General features: G+C 37.0%; 1 protein-coding gene across 1 annotated transcript in view; it reads right to left on the bottom strand.

Moving 5' to 3' along the window:
- The window catches only part of LOC148944715 (protein Wnt-4-like), a 245132-nt gene that overhangs the window by 84203 nt on the left and 142662 nt on the right, over nucleotides 1-18267 (bottom strand). The window contains 1 exon segment of the mRNA XM_089100463.1: nucleotides 6699-6855. Within this exon segment, the coding sequence (XP_088956589.1) occupies nucleotides 6699-6855 (157 nt within the window).

Raw genomic sequence — 18267 nt, 5'->3', positions numbered from 1 at the left:
AATAAAGGAAAAGGCAATTTCCCTTTCCTTCCTAAAATTGTAATTAAGTTTAAATTCCTGTCATAGATTTCAGAAACTTTGAAGCACAAGGGACATTAAACAAAAAATAATAATGAATGGACCCATTTTTGGTCCTTTCGTACCTGAACACCGCCATTTTTTGAATTTTTTCTTTTGGTTGTTTCAAAATTACGAGATTTTTAGGGTAGTTTCTCTTTTTGTTAGTGTTGTTACATTTAACCGTTAAAAATGAGCGAATAATTGAGCTAAATCTGACTATGCTTTTTGTGAGTGAAAACTCCTAACATTAATAATATGTTGATTACCATGGACAATTACACCTTCAAAGTGAAGCTATACCTTCTTAAGTTGTTTGGCGGCTTATATTTTCAGCACATTTTTTTCAAATTTTCGACCCATGTTTCCTTTTTTTTAATCTGGTGTGCTCTACTACCAAAACTGCATAACACACATTTAGGTACTTTTAACTAAAAAGTAAATTACCGATTTTTCCCAATTTTTAAAGATCAAGGAGGCACACTTGTGCCTCTATAAAGAGGCGACCCACCACAATGTTAAGCAATTTCAGGTCCTAGAGGTCGCAGAGAGACGGCGGTAATTGCATTTTGTAGCCCAAGATCAAACTAAGAAACTTGCAAAATTTCATCCTCCTCCGACTTTATCTTCATGGGGTAAACTGGGCCGGAAGTTTCGACCCTCCCACCGCAGCCCCCCTTTAACGTTGTCCGATTGGGCTGAAATTTAGAGGTTAAGCTTTCCTAGAGCCCGGGAGCTTATCCTCGAAATTTCAGCTCAATCCGATCACTCCTTCCCTGTTTTCAAAAAACCAAATATAGCCACTTAAAATTCATTTCTTTTTTTTTCTTATCCACGCCTACAGGCCACAGTTGGCAACTGATCCGGGTGAATGAGGACTCATTCGAAGCAGAATTTGACCTGTTAGGGCCTTTTGATATTTTCAGACCGACAAAACTATGACCTGAATGTACATTAATGAAAAACCTCGTTTTCTTAAAAGAGCCCATGTTAATTTTTCTCACCACAACCCCCCCTTTAACGTTGTCTGATCGGGCTGAAATTTAGAGGATAAGCTTTCCTGGGGCCTGGAAGCTTATCCTCGAAATTTCAGCTCAATCTGATCACTCCTTCCCTGTTTTCCAAAAATCAAATATCAAGTTTTGTGGGAATTTGCTTGCGTCGAAAATAGATTCCATTTACTAAAAAACAATTACAATTGTGTCTCTTTAGTCCAGCGGTTGATACTCCAGACTGTCAGGCGGAAAACCCGGGTTCGATTCACCGTCAGAGCAAATTTTTTATATACTGAATTTAAACTTTAAAAAAGAAACTCAGTTTCTTTTTTAAATTATTTGAAAAAAATTACGTTTTCTAAAGAGTTAAAGAGGCTGAGTTACAAGGTCGACCCTTAAAACGTACAGGGATTAGGAGGCACCCTGTACGACGTGATTTGAGAATTCAGGAATTAAAAGCCTTAACACAAGAATGTTCAAGAGCGGCGGGTTCGGGGGGCGGCAGCCCCCCAATTTTAACTCCTGACACGATCAGCTAACAGTTAGTCAAGCAATAATAAGTAATAAACTGTACAAAAACGTGCAGAAATTATTTGAAAAAAACTACGTTTTCTAAAGAGTTAAAGAGGCTGAGTTACAAGGTCGAACCTTAAAACGTACAGGGGTTAGGAGGCACAGTTGGGGGGCTGCCGCCCCCCAAAACCCCCGGTTTTGCAGCCTTTAAATAAAAAAAAGTTCTTTAAACTGAAAGTAAGGAGCGACATTAAATCTTAAAACGAACAGAAATTATTCCGTATATGAAAGGGGCTGTGCCCTCCTCAACGCCTTGCTCTTTACGCTAAAGTTTGACTTTCTTACAACTCTTTTTTTTTTAACAATAAAAACTTTAGCGTAAAGAGCGAGGCGTTGAGGAGGGCACAGCCCCTTTCATATACGGAATAATATCTGTTCGTTTTAAGATTTAATGTCACTCCTTACTTTCAGTTTAAAGAACTTTTTTTTATTTAAAGGCTGCGAAAGCGGGGTTTTGGGGGGCGGCAGCCCCCCAACTGTGCCTCCTAATCCCTGTAAGTTTTAAGGTTCGACCATGTAACTCAGCCTCTTTAACTCTTTAGAAAACGTAGTTTTTTTCAAATAATATATATGAAACTTGGGTACTCACATTCAAGATCTTGTATCACGAACATGAGACAATAACAGGTTTTCATGGTCTTTATACCAGACAATATTAGCTTTGGCTCGGTGGGAAACTACACTGTAGCTATATTTTAATTAAATATTTACTTGGTATTTTGGTTAGGTTAGGCTACATATTTAATATAATGCGGTCTGGGTGGCCCCCCTTCCATAATTCTTAGTTGTAGTTTTTATAATTTTGTTGATAAACTATTATATTTTCATCATATTTTGCTTTATTTCATTAGCATTAACCAAACTTCACTTCTCGATGGAACTTGAGTGTGGTGGCTATAAGATACAAGTACCAAAATTTGTACTAGTCCAATGAAAAAATCATATGTTGCTTCCTCTGTCCTTGGTACAAGGTATATTTTATACAGAGGGCGTAAATTAAATGCAAAATTCCCCTCCTGTTATTTTGTCTTCATCAAATGTCATTTAGTCACAGGTGCACAATAACACGAAAAAGCTTTTTAGGTTTTAGATATTGTTCTCAAAAATCGTCTTGGGAAACATATTTTTTCTTAAATTAATAGCCATGTATGGTTACCATCTCGGCAATACTAATGACATCTCTTAATTCTCCTTTTTAGTCACAAGGGTAGTAATAAATAACAGAGCTATCAACCTAGTGAGATTCTTGGTGAGATACTAAGGAGCCTTTTGATTGTAATTGCTTGAATTTTAATAAGTTTTTGAATATTTTAAATAAACATGGCTATTTTATTTAATGCTTAAGCTAACCTGGAATGTTATAAAAAAAAAAGGATTTTCGCCAACTTGCTTTCTTTGTTACGAAACTCATCTAGCCAGTACCACACTTTATTCCACCCTTATATTTCATGTATGCTGTAGTCTAGCAATCTTTATTCGAAATTCAAATTAGTTCAGCGGCAGATCCAGGGGGTGGGGTGGGGGCGCCCCCCTAATGTAGTCTAAAGTAGTGTAATTTACTTAACTATCGAAAGTTTGCGTTAATTAAACTCGCTACTAACGTAAGTTTATCGAATCAACCTATTTTGCGCCCCCTCCCCTAAAAAATTCCTGGGTCCGCCCCTGAACGAGTTCAAGCACTGAGACGTGTTATAGCAAACTCAAAGGACTCAATGTTCGGCTGCTCTGGTATTATCAAGCAGGAATATCAGCATTGCTTCAGTCCTGAGGTATTTCAGGGTTTTTATGGAGAAAACATATCACTTAATGCTTACAGTACGCGCAATGCTAGTAATCTAGTCACTGAATACAGAAATAGAACTAGAGCTTGTTTTTTGGTCAGATTTCTCTGTCCTAAGTTTTGGAATTCTCTTCCAGAGAGCATTCGAGTGGTGGAGCACCTTGGTTTATTGAAGAGTAAAATGAAAAACTTTCTTTTGTCTCTTGATTCATTAAAATTTTTGTTGTTTCTTTTCTTTTTGTATATTTGTTTTTATTTTCATGATTAGAGATTGGTCATAATTTGTTTGTTTTATTCCCTTTTTTCTTTGTTTTGTTAAGAGTTCTGTTTGCTAAGTGTTTGTTCTATAGGTGGTTGCCCATTATCAAGTGCTTTCATGTTTTTATTTGTTCAGTCACTTGAATTGATGTTATGTGTTATATCATTTTGTAATTAAAATGAACTGGATTGAACTGAACACTGAAGATTCTATAAGAAATACTAGACAATTAGCTTAACAAATAAAAGGTATTTTTAATAATTTTGCTTGTTTATGTTGCCAATTAAGTTACAATAGATAGCAGTTCAAATAGGGATATATCCTTTTATTAGGCAGTTAAAAAAACAATAAAAAATACTGAATATTTCGATTACATATACAGTGAACGTTATCAGCTGATATGCTACTGATGTATATCTGCTGATAACGTTCACTGTAAATGGGATCGAAATATCCAGTATTTTTTTCACTGTCTAATAAAAGGATTTATCCATATTTGAACTATTATTTATCGTCATGGAAAATCAGTGTGGTCTTGAAAATACCTACGTGACAACAAATCAGTATGAATAGACGGAATGCATGAATTTGTCAAATTGCTGAAAGGAATTATATTACTAAATGTTATAAAGAAAAGGTAAAGTGTCTCCTAAATTTCGTGGGTCATCTAAAAATAGTATCAACAAGAAGTCCAAATTATCTCCTAACTGATCTCCTTCTTTTTTTCTCTCCTTCCTTTCCTTCTACTTTCCTTACTTGTTGCTCTTAAAGTACCAAGGACACTAGATTAAAAAGTTGTTTGTCCATTGAACCCCTCTAATGTCTATTAACAGCTAAAAACTGCGAATTTTCTAAGATTTTTCTTTTCTTTCTTTCAAAATTATGAACTTTTTCGGGTAGTAGTACATTTGCATCAGTGCTGCTAAGTCAAACCATGAAAAAAAGCAAAATAATTATTGAAATTTGGCAACAATTTTTCATCCGCTAAATTTAAAATACTAACAATCAGTTGATTCCCAAAGACAACTACAACTTCAAAGGAAAGCTATATCTTCTTAAGCCGTATGGTACCATAGGTTTTTAGCTTATTTTTTGCCAATTTTTAGTCAAGTTTTTTTTTTTTAATTTGCCGTCTGCTATTACCAAAAGAATGCTCGGCTACATATGGAATTCCTTTCCATTAAAAATTGAAGGCCCAATTTTTCCTAATTTCTAAAGATATATTGGTTGTGTAATCTCCCTGGTACTGCAAACCTTATGCTGTTGTTGTTATTATGCTGTTATTTTTTTTTCTTTTGCATGGGTATTTGCCTCATATTTGTAATAGAGACATAAGTCTGTGAACCAACAACTCTATTAGACACAAGTCTGTGAACCAAGATTAGAACAATGGAAGCTACAGTGATGACGGTGGTCAAGTATAGTTCTAAGGCGTGCACAGTTTGGAAGACGAAGGAGGAATTGTTATCGTTCAGAGGAATTGTCTACGCATCCTTTTGGGTACCCGTCTGACTGACTGTATTTCAACCAGTAGGCTGCACGAAAACTGGGGTTCTATCGTATTTTCTGAGGCTATAATGAGGGAAAGGTTGAGATCAAGGCCATATCCAGGGGTGTGGGCGGGGTTTAAAACCCTCCCCCCCCCCGAAATATTACGCTCTTTAAAGTTTTGCTGTACCCCCCCCCCTTGATAAAAAACTCTGGATACGACCCTGGGTGAGATGGCTAGGAGAAGCTTCGCAGATAAAGGATAACAGATTGCAAAAGATCGTCCTTGTCAACCAAACATCTGTGGCCAAACGAAACATAGTAGCTACTGAATAATGTGGGAAGAAGCCGTAAGATTGAATATAAGGAAATTGGAGCTTCTTAGGGGATGTTAAAGAGGGGACCTTGGACGGATTGGGAGGTGCGGCTGTGTTAGCCTCAGTCGGCTTGGTTCTGCAGTGAGAAGTTAGTAGTAGTAGTCGTAGTAGTTTTTATGCATTGTAAGTTTTTTGCTAATGGAATAAATCCTCATAATTGGAAAATAAGGGATAAATAGAGATTGCTATAAACAAACATGGAATATAAATTTTATAAATTGAATTAATGCCAAGGCTATTGAAGGTATACGTATGCCTTGTACATGTATATGTACTTGGATTTTCCCTCGTTTTCAGAAGCCGTAAATACTAATACTGTTACTTGTATGATACACCCCCGTCCTAATATTCTTTATCTAAGCAGAACCTGTTTCTCTGAGGCTCAATACTAGTTAAATATACCTAAGCACGATAAAAATATAATACTTTAGAAAAAAATTTGGGCTATATATTTGCACATTCAGGGGGTGGGAGGGGGGTAAAGTACAACGGGTGTGCGTGCCTAATGTGTTAGGTACAATTATTTTGCATATTATGTAGTAAGAACTGTTTACTAACTTCATACTTTCCAACTATTTTACCCCCACCCACCCCCTAATTTGCAAATATATAGCCCAAATTAAATATTTTCAAACTATTATGTCATTTCTCTTTGTCTTATTTCACGCTAAGCTGAAAGGAAATAACAAAAAAAAACATTTTTTAGACCACCCTGCTTTTCCATTTATGACAAATTAAGCAGGAAAACGGGGATTTAATTTTAATAAAAAAGTGAATAAAAAACAACAAAATAAATACTTAATTAAAAATCACTCTGAATATTTTGGAGTGTTTGTTGAGAAAGGCCCCAGGACGTGGGGCCGAAATATTCGGAGTGTTTTTTAATTAAGTGTTTATTTTGTTGTTATTTATTCACTGCTTTATTAAAAATTCAAACCCATTTTTTTTTTGCTTAATTCTTCGTTAACAAAAAAACTGGTTCTAGAATGCGTCAATGAATGAACAACACGAGTAGTCGGGTTATATAATACAAATACCCTAATACTAACTAAAATACTATTTTTTAGGACCTTGTTGATCTTTGGCTAACATCTAGGACATTGATAGTCTAAATATTCATTTTTTTTTTTTTGAAAGTTTCGTTTTTCTTATAAAACTAATGAACTTACCTACATCCTCCCCACTTCCATCCTTATGGCGTAGATCTGCCTTGCTTTATCATATAACACGAACATTCTGTTAAATTGCCCAAGCTACAGGCTTGAGTTACAGCATGGACAACACCAGCACTTGTTACAGCATAAATGAAAGCTGTCTCTTTACTCCCTGAAAGACAAGCCACTTTTAATCATAGCTTCCTGAATAAGAGCCTTAATTAGGTCCCTAACTCATGCAAGCTAAGAAGGCATTATTTTTCCACGAAACCCAATTCTCGTCTTATAGTCTAGTAAAAATGTGGTTTGAAGTCGAACAAATTGCTACACAAATGATTCTTTTAATAACCGACTAAAAAATATGTGCTGAAAAGTTTGCCGCTCTAGCTCTTTCGCCATTTGAGGGTTGAGGGTGAGTTTTTTCAATGTAAAGAATGCCGTCCTGAAAAGACTATTCCGGATTTAGAAAGTGGTTTAGGGGTTTGATTTAACATCTATACATACATCAGAACATTACAGCAACTTGAATTGAGGAGGGAGAGGGTGAGGTAGTCTCTGAGGCCAATCTGAGGTACATGAAAGTCTGACTTTTTCGAAAATCGTCATCGTTCGCCAGTTTCGAAGGATCTTCGCGTCTCCAATTCTTAGTTTGAAAATTCTACTTTCTAAGTGACGCTGGTAAATGTACAGAGGTAGATTTGAGGTAAAAGAAATCGATTTCACCTAAAATTGCGATTGTCCCGGGACAGAATAATACTTCGCGTGTCAAATACTTAATATTTTCTTTGGTTGATTGGTAAGTTTATTAGTAAGATTGATTAGTACCTAGTAAGGAAATAATTATAGTGAATTAACATTACAGCATTTATGTTATGATAAAGCAAAAGGTATGAGAAAAAACTGCAAAAACATTGATTTTATATCGATTGTTTATTTTGTTCGAGCAGAGTGGTTTTTGAGAAGACTCACAAGAAGGAAAACAGGTTTCACGTCCGCACAACAGAGTTTAGTGAGACACTAGTGGGACTTTGTCAAAAGCGAAATGACCACTGGTCTGAGATAGTTCACGGCCGAATTCTAGCAGCGGATTTGGATCTGCATGCAGCAAATTTTGTATACCACAAAGCATGTTACTGCAACTTTGCGTCTGGAAAGAACCTCCCTTTGAAACATGCACGAAATCCGACTGACAGACTCGAAAAAAAGAGAGGTTGGATTATAAACATGAATCAAAAGCAAGCATTCGAAGAGGTGATTCGATTCTTTGAAGTGAATGATGACGAACAGTTAACAGTTCGTGATTTGGTCAACATGATGATTGAGTTTCTCGGTGATTCGGAAGAGCCTGTGTATAGCCAATTTTACATGAAGAAGTTCATCAAGGAGAGGTTTGATGATGGTTTAGTGATTGCAGAGACCGATGGTAAGGCTAGTGTTGTCACATTAAGCCCCACAGCTCATGCTATACTGCGAAACTTTTATGCACAACCAAGTCCTTTTATTGTACCACACAAAGCGAGACTGTAAACCGATATTTCTCCATTCCGAGTCAAAGTCACGGAAATCTGAAGGCCTTCTGTGGGATATATTGGCAGCTAAACTGAAACTTGGTGACACCCTTTGCGACCAAATCCTTTTCCTTTATGCGTTTCTCGGATGCGATTTGACTTCCCGAATTTATGGCATAGGAAAATCTACACCATTGAATCACGCGAAAGAGAAGAAAGACTTCCAGGATATCGCCGGACTATTCATAGATTCAGCTTCTACAAAAGACGAAATTAGAAAATCTGGAGGGATGGCCATGCTTATTTTATTTAAGACTGAAGAAAATGAAACAAGTCTTGACCAGGTCCGCTGCAGGAAATTCCTCGAAAAAATTGAAAGTTCTGGGAAGGATGTAGAGGCAAAAACGCTCCCACCAACAAGCGATGTTTGCAAGTATCATTCGCTTCATGCATACTTCCAGGCACGAGCGTGGAAAATGTTGAGAGTCGACAGGATCCTTTGGAGTTTGGCTGGATTGTGCGGAAAGAAAAATTACGACCTGTGTATTCAGATAGATCACCGGCACTGCCTTCCCTTCTCTTAATGATCCACTGTCATTGCACGAGCGAGTGTTCGGCGCTGCGATGTTCTTGCAAAAAGTATGGCTTAAAATGTACCTGAGCTTGTGGCAATTGTAAAGGAACATGCTGTTCTAACTGCGAAACAGTTGGTACCAGGAACCTTGAAGACGATGGTAGCGAAGAAGAAGCCCAAATTTTTAAATAGCTTTGCCACAATTCAATGAATTTCTGTTTTACTGTGATTTTTTATCTGCCTTATGTAATTGATCTCTGTGTTGCATTATATCTTCGTATATTGATCTTTTTTTTAGAACTAATGTTTTGTCTCAGCTAAGGGAAGCTTTTTGACAGAACGTTGCTTTGTTGTTGCCAAATATGCGTTTCAAGTCTCCCCCCCCCCCTCCTCCTCATTCCTACTAACTTTCACATAACTAAGGTTCCAAGCATACCAGACTTTACCTGGACCCAGCCTTGGTTGTTACCAAGGCGTGAAGCTGCAAATGTTTTGATATAGGCCAATTTTAATATACACCCGCAGGCTGAACCTCTCCCCCAACCTCAATATCTCTCAAAACTTTAAGCCCCAAACAATTCTTTTTACCTTAAACATTGAGCTTCGTGTTCATCAGCAAAATAAAGCGTAGAAATGACATATCTAATCACATTTTCTGGCATTTACTCAATCAACATTTTTTGCCTCAGCCTCAAATTCAACCTCAACCTCAAATTCAAGCCGTAAAAGCTTAACGAACTCGATGCCGATTTTCAGTGATTGTAATTAATTACTTGTTATATTTTCGTTCAAAAACACGTCATGACAAAAAAAAACTGGTAAGTTCTTAGCATTGGAAATGCAGAAAGGCGCTTGCCCCTTTTTCTGCTTATTAGCATATAAAGATGAAATTTCTTGTTATTAGCCATTGTTGGATGAAGGTTACAACTCATAATTGATTATCATTAAATGACGTTTATGGATAAACAAAGCTTTGGATTCTGGTCTACTACCTGCAGCGGTTCTGCTTGATATCAGGAAAGCATTTGATAGCATGTACCATTCAATTCTCCTCGGGAAGCTGGAACATATAGGAATAAGAGGTGAAGCTCTGGATTGGTTCAGATCATATCTGAGGGACCGCAGGATTTATTTGGGAGAAGATCCTGGAAACGATGTGCTCGTTAACTGCGGTGTCCCCCAGGGCTCAATATTAGGACCATTACTTTTCCTGATCCATGTAAACGATCTGAGTCAAGTGCTGAACCCGGCACGAGCAAATCTTCGCTGCTGTAATTTGTGCCAGGATGAAAACTCCCTCCGGTCCGAAGGTGAAGATGATGAGCTTGTGGTCTTTGCTGATGACACCACGTTTGGGTGCTGTGAAACGGATAAGACAACACTCATTTCTAAACTAAGGGATGTCCTGGAGGGGAAGTATCTCTGGATGGATGCTAACCAACTTGTTATTAATGTTGAGAAATCTTGCGTTCTATTTTTTTCCCGGGTTGGAAGTGTCCATCCGGAGATATGTGGTATCCGGACAACCAGAGGTGTGATTATTCGGCCAGAAAAGAATTTTGCAAAATACCTAGGAATCCTCCTCGATGAGAACCTATCATTCGTGCATCATATTCAAGCAGTAGAGTTGAAGCTATCCCGGAATTTTGGAATAATAAAAAAACTGAAAAGCGCTTTGCCACAGAAAATGCTGGACCTCCTGTACAATGCTCTTATAAAACCCCATTTACAGTATTGTGCAATGATCTGGCAATCAAATTTTAAATCCCACCTACGAAAACTGAATTTGATTCATCAACGATGCCTGATATTAATTGGAAAAAATTAAGAGTAATTGTCATTAGGGTCCTTGCATCAATTATCATGCTTGACCTTTGTGTTCAAGTTTTTAGCTGGAGAGCTGCCATCTGCGTTTAAAAGATTATTTCGACCTATTTCAGACCAGCATAATTTGCATACCCGATCATCATCAAACCTGCAATGCCCCTCACCCCGACCGTGCGATCAGATTTCGCTCCTAACGTAGCTTGTGCAAAGATATGGAACCTGATCCCAGAAGAGCTTAGAGGTAGGAGCTCCCTCGTATCATTCAAAAAAAAAGTAAAAAATTATTTAATAGCTTTACAAAAGAATAGTTAATAAAAAAAAAAAAAAATTAGAATTAAATTTAATTAGTAAATTTAAATTACAAATGCATGATTTTTAAATATGATGGGGTGGTTTCCCCGGAGGGTAAGGGACGGCAAGGTAATAGTTTTAGTTATTTGGTAAATGAGGGGTATGGTTGTGTCTGAGATTCGGAGCGGTGACCATTCTGCGTATTATGTTAAATTGTAATGATTTTGGTTCTCGGCGTCCAGGAATGGACTGGGTATTTTAATTATGTGTGATTTATTATTTTTATTTGTTAATAAACCCATTGAACTTGAACTTGACAGTTGGCTTCTGACACCCGAGTTTTCTTACCCAGCCTTGTCTAATATCTAACTGACAACTACAAGAAGACAATGGTGCCAAATAATTAAAATCTAGGGGAAGGGCAAAATTGATTTTGTAATATCTATGGGGAGGGACAACTTTGGGATTTTTCGATTTTTTTCACATGAAACACCAAGAGGTTTTTTTCGATGAAAACACTCCCCCCCCAAAAAAAAAACAAAACAAAAACAAAACATGTATTTTTCAAATTCCAGGAGAAAGTAAAGGGGGCAACAAGATCAATGGGGTCGCAGCCCCATTTTCCTTCCCACAAATTGAAGACACAGCAAGAAAAAATATCAGCGTTTCCCCTCTCCCAGAAAATGTAATATTGTGGTGTGGAAAAAACATTTTTAATTAAAAAAGCCGAACTTGTGTCCCTGGCTTTTGAGTTGGTAGTACCTCTTCTTTGGTGTTTCCTGCAACCATTGACATCCTATCATTTCAACTTTCAAGTTCAGGTTCAATGGGTTTATTATCAAATCAAAAAATATATTACACTGAATAATAATACTCTGTCCATTCCTGGACGCCGAGATGCTCAATCGCTACCCTTTAAACATAATACGCAGCATGGTCACTGCTTCTACTCTCAGAAACAACCTTACCTCTCATTTTTTTTCTGCATAACTACCAAATTGGTGTTGGACCCACATTGGCACGGGTGTCAGGACCATTCGATTGTCCTCTGCCAAACCTAGTATCTACACATAAAATTGATTTTAAGATGGTCCCGTCCTGACATTGATATGGTGAGTCGAATGCTAGAACGATTCTATATAATGTATTTTCTAAGATACGACCTATTCTCTAAATGGGTGAAAACAGGTTTTTACTGATTGCCCACACCCAAGACCTAGTAACAGCATATTAGAAATACGAAAATCAAGTTTCTACGCCCAGTAGAAACTCGAAAGGTGAAGGGGGGGGGGGAAGAAATAGATTTAAGAATGCCTATTGACGAAGCTCCATATCTTCACTTATTCCTCCTGTTCAAAAAATGAAATTTTTATTTGAAATATTCGCAAAACTTGAAGAATAAAAATGCTATGCTTTGGCAGATGACAGCAGCATTGGTAAGCTACAAGGACCCTATAAGCTACAAGGACTATTTTCATCAGATATTCATTTTCAATAAAAATATTATATTACTATTCAAGCTTCTCTGAATTTCAATACTAATAAGACAGTTACATCCTTTCCAAGCCATACAAGAGTTCGGTTTTCTCAGTAAAATTCGGCCTCCCGGGCCAGTTTTTAGACAATTAAAACAATCACATCCACACTACCCCTATTAACTACTCAAAAAAAGAAAAGAAAAAACGCATGTAACGACGAAATCCACAAAAAATCTACTACTTTCTAGATTCCCATAAATTTTAAATTCCCATAAAATATTTCAACACCATCTCAACTTAAGACTTCTTTATTTTTTCCCCTATCAAATAAATGTTTACCTTACATTCGAAATTCCACTAGAACTACATTAAAAGAAACATTTTTTAATTTTGTTGTGATTTTTGGGATGCATGGAAGGTAAATTATATTGGAGGGCTTATCAGGAGCCTCACTTGGTAAAAGACCTGTTTTACCAAATATCACTAGGTAAAAAGATATTCCTGGAAAATAAAACGATATTATGTCTAAATGGTTGTTAAGACAAAAGGTTATGTATATGTAAAGATAATTAAACATAGGAAAAGACCTGTGACCTTATCCTGTGGAGACAGCCAGCTACTGCAGCAACCACAATATAGGTTTTACTTTTTACGTCATTCATGGTTATAGCCTACGGTTGTGACGTCATTCATCATCTTGTAAAGGAAAATGCAGTTTTTCGCAAAAAAATGATTTATTAATTTTTTTTTTTAATTACAAAAGATACTAGATGTAGCAATCTCTTTAAAATGAGCCCTTAAACAGCTCTCTATGATGTTCCAATGCCCCACTAGCTGCGGAGGAAAAACACGGAAATAAGATGTTTCCCATGCAGATTTCACTAGGTAGCAGCGACTTTCCTTGTTTTTGAAGCCAATGGATTTTCCTCGTTGTTCAGGCCAAGGGACTATAAGTTCCCTGTAAAGTGTTTTTGCCCAAGTTAATTCTACTGTTGTACTGTTTGTTTCGATCTGACACCATTTTTAGGGGTTTCAGGTCAATTTATCTGGTTATTATTGGTTGCGTTCGTCTTTTACTAGGTTGTAGATACAGCTACAACCCCGATTCTCCAAATGATTTTTACCCTTTTCGGGTTTTTATAAAGCAGTGCTCCTCCCCAACCACCTAAAAATATGTAACATTCAAAGACACTGTAATATATAACAATGTTACAAACACAGAAAGAATAAAATGTATGCCCATTATGATATCTGAATAAAATGTTTGCTGATTATGAGTATACAAGGCTTTGGAAGCGTTGTGTTCAATCATATTTGGATAAATATAATAACCAATAAAATTACGATAACCAATAATTTAATTCATATTAGATTTTTTTATTTCAACAAGCACTGCTAATAGTTGTTTGGCCTCAGAAGCTTAGCATGTTAAATATTGATAGTTGGCTTCTGTGAAGTGCCATTTGTAAGAATGAAGTGTCTTACCAGCCATTGTCTAGTATAAACCTGACAACTATCGGAAGAAAAATGTTATTCTAAGTAAATAGCTAAACATCCCCCTTTGAATTCAGAAGCAATAGGATTCTTGACGGGGGTTAAATTGATTAAAGGCAACTATACAAAGAAAGAACAAGCTCTTGAATAGGATGACTCATGTTTTTTTCTTGTTTGAAGTCGATGACGAGGATAATGTTGTTGATGGTCATTTTTTTTTTTTTATTCCTTATAGGTTGATGATAGCAAAGACGACACCTAATGTTCTTTGTTAACCTAGCGTTCCCTTAAAAAAGACGCAATGATGGGAACTATTGAATTTGCGCACAGCACGTCAAACCGCAATGGACAAAGCCGTGCCTGAATACTTTCAAGATTGTGGTGGTTCAAATTAGCCTGTCACAAGAACCATGGTGATCTTTAGGTAAACTTAGCCAATAAGCTGAGACGGTTTAACGGTGAATCTGTCACAGATGGCTTTTTGCTGCGGTTAGACGTTAACAAGGTAAGAAAAAGCTCGAAAAGAAGAAAGGTGGACATTCACAGCCAGTAAAAATTCAATGCAAAAATTTTGGCCGAGACCTCAACTCGACCGTATTCAGTGCAAAATAGAATCTTCAAAAAACAGTAAAATTACTAAAAGCCAAACCGTAAAAAAAAAACACTGCTAAAATAAAAGTAAGACCCTTTCCAAGTAACGGTGAAAGAGTAACTGAATAAAATATCAAACAATGAATGGCAGATCAAGAAAATATGAATAGCAGAGTTCATTTTATTAAATGATTTTTTAAAAGTCAATCACTTACCAGGCCTGGTGTCATCTAACATTTTGTTAATTGTGAAATCTTATAGTGTAGAAAAGAAAAATCTTAATTTATTATCTCATTATAAATGAGGCTCAAAAAAGTCAGTCGCACCTCTATTAAGGGCTAATTAGTTGTTAACCCTCCTACTGCTAGCAGCTCACTGATGCACCAAGTCACCTGAGGCAAGCACAGCTACACACACTCCTCTTCTGCTCCAGTCCATTGAAAGCTTTACTCTTTGCCCCTCCCACGAATCCAATATCCAATAAAAAATTCCTTGACATTCCCACCCCAACCCATTTGCAGACAACTTGCTTTTTGGTTGGCCCTATATGAAAGGCAAAAAAGCACAATCTTTGGCAATATGTAACCTTTCATCTGTAATAGGTGACCTAGCCATCTCAACCTTTCTTTCATTATAGCTCTAGGAAATAGGACCAAACCACAATTTTCGTTACGCTTATTGTTTGATAAACGGTCAGTCGAGTACACGAAATTAGTCTTTGTAATAGCACATAATGAATCCTCATCAGTTTCAAGGCGCCCACATCTTAGAACCATAGTATTTGAATTACAAACAGTTGCGGCCAAAATGGTAGCTACCAATGGGTATTTACCTTATTTCTGCTCTAGGATGGATGATAGGCTGTCTATCAACAAGCGAAATGAGTTATTTTGCAGAATTCTGAAAAAAATGCAACAGCTTTGCCTCTCACATAGATTATCTGTCTTGGCTTTACTCTAATTAGCCATGGCTCTAAAGTTTTTTATCACTTCCACCTAGTTGATTTGAATTCAAAAATCAACGCTTGTTGACAGATATACAAAAATAAGGTTGACACAAGTACACAATTGGGGACCTTGCATCAAAGGGGGGGGGGAGGGGGGTATATCCAATTTTTCAGATATAGTTTGGCAAAAAAAATACAACCGTTTGATGTAGAAGCTGAGCAGATCGGACAACAAAATCATGATGTATCTAAATCTAGATCAACCACCCACATCAACACTAAAGCGACCAAACAGATAGTTTTCATATTGACTTGTTAAATAGCTAATTTACTACTGATAGTCTACACTAAAAATCTTTCTTCATATTGCTGCTCTTATGAAATATTAATTAAGTGCGGTCATATTAATTTTTTTCCTTGTTATGTTGTATAATTGAACAGTTATTGAAATCTGTGTTTCTTTAGGCTACACAACTACACGACAAATAAGTACATAACTGGGGACCTTGCACCAAAGGGGAGGGGCATATCCAATTTTGTGGATACGTTTTAGCTCCCACTCCCCCTGCCCAAAAAAATTAAAACCGTTTGATCTAGAAGCCAAGCAGATCGAACAACAAAATCGTGCTAAGTCCAGATCAACCACATCTGCATGATGTGGTTGATCTATGTGGTTGATCCATGTATACCCACATCTGCTAAAGTAACAGATAAAAACAGGTTTGTTCTCTTTGGTCCAAGTTCTTTGGTTATACATCGCTGCTTTCATTATTTAGTGTTTCCAGAACCTTCAATAGATTTCCCACAATTAGCTTATGACATTCACTACCTTCTTTTGTTCAAGATTCGACACGCGTCACAATTGAAAATGTTTTACAATTCAGAGTAGACAGGACTCTAAAGGTAAGTTAGATCGATCAAGGATGGCAATACTAACAAAAGATTATCGGCTAACAACAAGCAATCCATCTTTCAATTAAGCAAAGTACTTGTATAGTTAAATGTCTGGGTAGAATTTCTGTGATTATGCTCATTAGGTTGCAAAATATTTTGTTTATGGAATCTATCCAAAGGTATGCATAATTATATAAAAGTACGAAGCTTTTAGCAGTACTTACGTATTAATGCCACTGCAGCATAAGTTGTGAAATATTGAGATAGCTAAGAAATAGACATACCTTTAGAGTCAGAATCCATACAAAGGTATGTATAAATAGGATAGATGCAGGGCAAATCTCCAGAGTTTTTATTGGGAGGGGGGTCAAGAGGGGTCCATATCCGGATAGTCAAGGGGCATGGGATATGCTATATTTTTCACCCATATTATTGGGGGGACTTCCCCCTTGCCCCCCCCCCCCCCCAACGACGCCCCTGAATAGACATATCGATACTTTATTAGTGACTGAACCGGAAGCTCGGTCAACTACCACAAAAAATGTTAATTGACACTAAAAAATAAGAAATAAACACAACAAAATACAAAAAAAACTACGGATAAATTAAAAGAGGGAGAAAAAAGGACTATGAACTATATCATAAGCGTATCACTTTTTAAAAATAGAATGTGAAACTTTTTAGTGGAATTTATTAATTCCACTGAAAATGGAATTCATAAAAAATTAGTTGGAATAATCCAGGGGAAATGTACGAACAAAAGAAACAAATTAGGAGCGTCAAATTTAGAGAGACAAGGAAATCTAATTTCTGGAGAGATGAATAACTCATCCTTTTCATTACCTGATAAGTCCCATAGGCTGGGAATAAATGAAGGTGAAGAAATTATGTCGGTTAACAAGAAGATCAATCAAGTGGATAGTTTAAATACCTGGAAAGTGTTATTAGTAAAGATTGTGGATGCATTGGACATTTTAAAAGTAGAATAGCCAAGGCCCAGGATGTTTTTTGACAATTGAAAAGAGTTAGGAAGATAAGTCTAGGAACCAATATTAGAATAATGGGAAATCCAGCTACGACCCTGGTTCTGAAACGTGGGCGCTTTAGAAGACGGAGTAGGATTTGTTAGATGTTTTTCCAGGGAAATGGTCTAGGAAATTGTCCTGGAATATGAAATTGTCCAGAGATAGTTTTGGATATCCGTTTGACTTGCCGTATTTTAAACAGTATGCTAATAAAAGATTATGATTCTATCCCACTTTCTAAGGCCGTAATGAGAGAAAGATTAGGATATCTAGGAGACATTCTACGGACGGAGATTGTCCTTTTCGGCCGACCATCTAGAACAAAACGAAAAGATTGTCCTTTTCGGCCGACCTTCTAGAACCAAACAAAAAGCAGGTCGTCCGTAAATCGGGTGAGAAGAGGTTATAAGAAAGGATTTAAAGGAAATTGGAATTTCTTGGGAGGGTGGAAAGAGGGAAGCTTTAAATAGATTGAGATGGAGGAAAAGTTTGTGGAGCTGTGTTGGCCTCAGGTGGCTCGGTGCTGCAGTAATTTCTTAGTAGTAGTAGTATATTGGTACTTTTAGAAGTCAGAGAATTTAACCTAAATTGAGCCAGAAAGAGAAAAGGTTTTAGAGTCAGAAAACTAATCATAGGCAGCGCGCTAGCGCTGCCTAAGTAAAGAACGATGTGGGCACAATGAGTCGTTTTTTTTTATTCTCCATACCCGGGCACTTCGTATTGAAGGAATCGTCGCAGAAACTTCAAAAAGGGCTCATTCGATTGGAAATTGGAGTGGCTAGTGCCCTTTTTCATATTCGAAAGTGATTAGAGGACAACTAGTCCCCCCAAGCCCCTCATTCCCCCAGACACATCCAATCAAAATTTTGAGATAGCCATTTTGTTCAGCGTACTTGATTTCCAGATAGAAAATATGTTTTTGAGGAGGACACTCCTCACAACCATCAGGGAAAGGG

The sequence above is a fragment of the Artemia sp. Qi Xiang Cuo genome, chromosome 14 (genome assembly GCF_049724085.1).
Source record: "Artemia sp. Qi Xiang Cuo chromosome 14, ASM4972408v1, whole genome shotgun sequence".
In the NCBI taxonomy this organism is placed as follows: domain Eukaryota; kingdom Metazoa; phylum Arthropoda; class Branchiopoda; order Anostraca; family Artemiidae; genus Artemia; species Artemia sp. Qi Xiang Cuo.
Note: the sequence above shows the minus strand (reverse complement) of the source record. Positions and strands in the feature narration are given on the sequence as shown.